The 3787-nt window shown below is 50.4% G+C and overlaps 1 protein-coding gene across 1 annotated transcript; it reads left to right on the top strand.

Annotated features, from left to right (window-relative positions):
* Nucleotides 1-323: 323 nt before the first annotated feature.
* On the top strand, nucleotides 324-3554 carry LOC100123905 (segmentation polarity homeobox protein engrailed-like). Its single transcript, XM_001607624.6, has 2 exons — nucleotides 324-1731; nucleotides 2536-3554. Exons 1-2 carry the CDS (start codon nucleotides 1188-1190, stop codon nucleotides 2877-2879), a joined length of 888 nt encoding a protein of 295 aa, XP_001607674.2. The 5' UTR covers nucleotides 324-1187; the 3' UTR covers nucleotides 2880-3554.
* The last annotated feature ends 233 nt before the right edge of the window (nucleotides 3555-3787 follow it).

The raw sequence follows: 3787 nt of genomic DNA on the forward strand, positions 1-3787 counted from the left end.
TCGTACGCTCGGCGATAAAGTCCACGGACGAGAGAAAACACGACGAAGACGAGAGAGAGAGAGAGAGAGTGACAGAGAAGACGAAAGGAATTAGCTCGAGCTGTCCGAGGTGCAGTGCTGCTGAGGTAGGGAGAAGAAGCGCGCTCGGAGTGGGGGTAACGCCCAGAGGGGGGCGTGATGGTAGGGGAGGCGGAGCGCCGTAAGTGGGTGGATCGATTTTTCGGTGGGGAGAGCGAGAGAAGTGGGGGGAGAGCTGGCACCTATGGACCTCGGCGCAGCTGTTATTCGCGCCGATGCCGCGCGAGGGCTGCAGTGCTGCCGTCGCTGTGTCTACACACGGCGTCGATTTTTTTCTCATCCTACTCCCACGCCTGAGTTACGCAATACCTGACTCTTTCGAGTTTCGTGCTCGGCCGAATTTCGAGCACGAGAGGCAGAGTTGCTTCGGAGCACAGGAGCTCCGGAGACGAAGAAGCAGAAGGAAAACTCACCTGAAAAATTCGGTCGCGCGCGAGCGCGAGCCCAGAGCATCAGCGACAGGCTTCGGGCTACTCGGCTGCAGAGTGCAACGAACGATACGTTTTCCCTTCCGACCATTAGGTGGCCGAGCGTCGATCTCCGGCCGAGCGGTGGGGACAGGTCACGCGGTAGTGGTGGGGGACCGCGAGTCTCCAGTCCCCTCCAGCTTCGGCCGGTAGTGGGGGATGGATCTCGCGTTAGTGCGAGCGAGACGGGACGAGGACTGAGGGAGTTCCGTGGGCGGAGTCGAGACGCTGCCGAGTTAATAGAGATACAATCGACCGAGCGTCTAGTGCAGTGCCCGGCGTAGGAGGAGAGCGAGAGAGAGAGAGAGAGAGAGTGAGCGGGAGGGGGAAGGGGGGATCGGTCACGGGTAAGTAGGGACCGACGGACTGGCTGCCTAGTTTAGACATCACCGAACGACGGATGGACAGCCAGTCAGACCCGTCACGGCACTCGCTCAACTACTCGGAAATCTCGGGAAAAACTCCGAACTTGCCGAATTCAGACACAGTCGTCCTCGAATGACACTCAGTGCAGCAGACTAGTGATTCTCTCGGCGTGCTATGTCGAGTGCTAGACAGTAGTGCTCGCGCTTACGCTATCCTCGAAACGCAACCGCAGTTGTTTTTTTCGAGAAGTAGAACGAAGAAGATAGAGAGAAGATCATGAGTGTGGCCCTGGCAACCATGGAGTCAGCCTACGGACTGAGCAGGCTGGGAATGACGATGCAGCACTACCACCACCACCGACGGGCTCGTTCGCCTGACAGCCACGTGCAGTCGCATCAGGAGCCGTCGGAGCAGGTCTCCCCCTTGCGCTTCAGCGTAGTGAACATCCTCCGGCCGGACTTTGGCCGCGACGCTATCCTCAGCCGGTCACCGGCGAAGACGACTCCCATCAAAGTGACACCTCTTCCGGTGCACAGTCCGCTGAGTCTACCCCGGGACCTCAGCCTCTCCTCCAGTGGCAGCAACCAGAGGCTATCGCCGCAGCTCGGCTTCTCCTCGTCGAACCTCAGCAGGAGCGGGAGCCTCGAGAGCCTCGCCAGCAACAGAAGTTCCGTCAACGGCAACTCGGCCTCCATATCCTCGGCTGCTTCCACGGCCGGAGGCGAGTCCGTCAGCGGTGAGAGCAACAGCTCCGGCAACGGACAGAGTCTCTGGCCCGCTTGGATATACTGCACCAGATACTCCGACAGACCCTCTTCCGGTGAGTTGACGTGTAAATATTTTCTGTTTTTCGCGCGCGACGGACAGGCATAATAAACCGCGACTCTGAGGAGGAAATTTATACTCGCGCAGCTCTCTCGATTGCAATCGTGTATTTGTCTTACGGCGGAAAAACGTAAGAGAGCCGAGAGCGCTTGTTTAAGCACCGACGCGACATCTGCTCTCTCGCGATTGTTTACCAGCCGCGACTGCATCCGCTGCTTCTTCGCGCTCTCGCACGCGGTCTATATATGCATATACGTTTGGCTTCGGAAAAAACCTTAATTATATCGCTCAACGATAAAGATATTTTTTCTCGATAAATCATGTCACACACGCGCGCACGATGTATATGCATACTATAACCCGCGGGCGCAAATAAAGTCGTTCCAATTTTTCAACACCCGCGTATTCTAATGAGCTCGCCAAATAAAGCGCTTAATCATCGATGTATACGCGCACATATGAAACGTTGTATCGAGATGGCACAACCTTATAGAATCATCATCGGCGTGTGTGCGCAGCTGGCGAAATCGGCCACGTAGCACGCGAGCATCTATTATACACTTCGAGTAATATATAGTACACATCACACGTACTACCGCACTTACGCGGCACACGGCCCTCGCTCGTGATTCCTCTTCGCTGAATATTCATTCGCGAGAATTTTCCTAACGAAAATTAGATCGGACTCTTGTATAATTGAATTAAGGGGGAGAGAGAGATAAGGCCGCGCGTATACGTCTCAATGTATAACACTCGAGCGATTTATACTAAACGAGTTTGCTTACCTGATTTTTTCCAGGACCGAGAACGAGACGAGTCAAGCGCACGAACAGCGAGAAATCACAGTCGGTCTCGACGCCGGAGGAGAAACGGCCGCGCACAGCTTTCAGCGCCGAGCAGCTGGCCAAGCTGCAGCTCGAGTTCACGGAGAACCGATACCTCAACGAGCAGCGCCGCCAGAAACTCAGCAAAGAGCTCGGCCTGAACGAGCAGCAGATCAAGATCTGGTTCCAGAACAAACGCGCAAAGATCAAGAAGGCCAGTGGCCAGAAGAATCCACTGGCGTTACAGCTCATGGCGCAGGGACTCTACAATCACTCGACCGTTCCCGTCGACGAGGATGGCGAGGAGATTCCGGAGTAGGACGATCGTCGAAGACTTGTTTTGAGTTATAGACTGCGATAGACTGTATTGACTAGTTTGTAGAGAAAAGACAGAGAATTATGATTTTTTCTTATTTATTTCGATGTACATAGTTGTATATATTGCTGAGGAGAGATAATCGTACTGTGGATATGTAAGATATATATTATGTCATTGTGACGATGCTGCCAGTTGTGCACCTCGTGTGCGAAGATATGTAGTCGCGTATTTTTATTATTATTCTGTATTAGCGGACGAAAATCGAATCGTCGTGTTGTACTGAACTGTCCCAGTTATGTAGTGTAAGGAATCGCGTAGTGTATAAAAGAAAAAAAACGAGTATATATGTTATATCGTAGTAGGTACTGTGTGAGACAGAGTATTTCCGATGCGCTATACAATTGTTCTATAGTGGATACATCGGAAATTGATATTACATCATTATATCGAGCCATTATGTTTTATATTTATATGTATAAAACGATCTCATTAAAATATGTATATATAATATATGTATAACGTATACGGTATACACGAGCATAAAATTTATCGCGATCTTGTACGAGTGTGTCTCGTATGTGGTGATTATCGTAGCGCGTACGCCTATACGTCTGTGTAATCATTATACACGCCTGTTTATTAGTGACGATTAAAATATCGTAAATTCTACCGAAATTCCTCTCGTTATACTTTTATTTACCCCCCGACGATTTCCCCCAGCGCAATATAGATACGAGTTCGGCATGTAAAACTTGAATTGTTTTATGCTAGTTTTTATAAGTATCTAAGTATTATCTTTTATCGGTATAATCGAATCGAGGAGTGAGCTACATTGCGTAAACGAGATTATATATATTTTTTCAAATCTAGTTTTGCGTTATAAATGATATAACGTTATAAAATGTACG

This window comes from Nasonia vitripennis, chromosome 5 (genome assembly GCF_009193385.2).
Source record: "Nasonia vitripennis strain AsymCx chromosome 5, Nvit_psr_1.1, whole genome shotgun sequence".
Lineage (NCBI taxonomy): Eukaryota > Metazoa > Arthropoda > Insecta > Hymenoptera > Pteromalidae > Nasonia > Nasonia vitripennis.

Coding starts and splice junctions, on each gene's coding strand:
- LOC100123905 (XM_001607624.6), top strand. CDS start 1,188: ATGAGTGTGGCCCTGGCAACCATGGAGTCAGCCTACGGACTGAGCAGG. Junction 1,732..2,535: donor CTCCGACAGACCCTCTTCCG/GTGAGTTGACGT, acceptor GATTTTTTCCAG/GACCGAGAACGAGACGAGTC.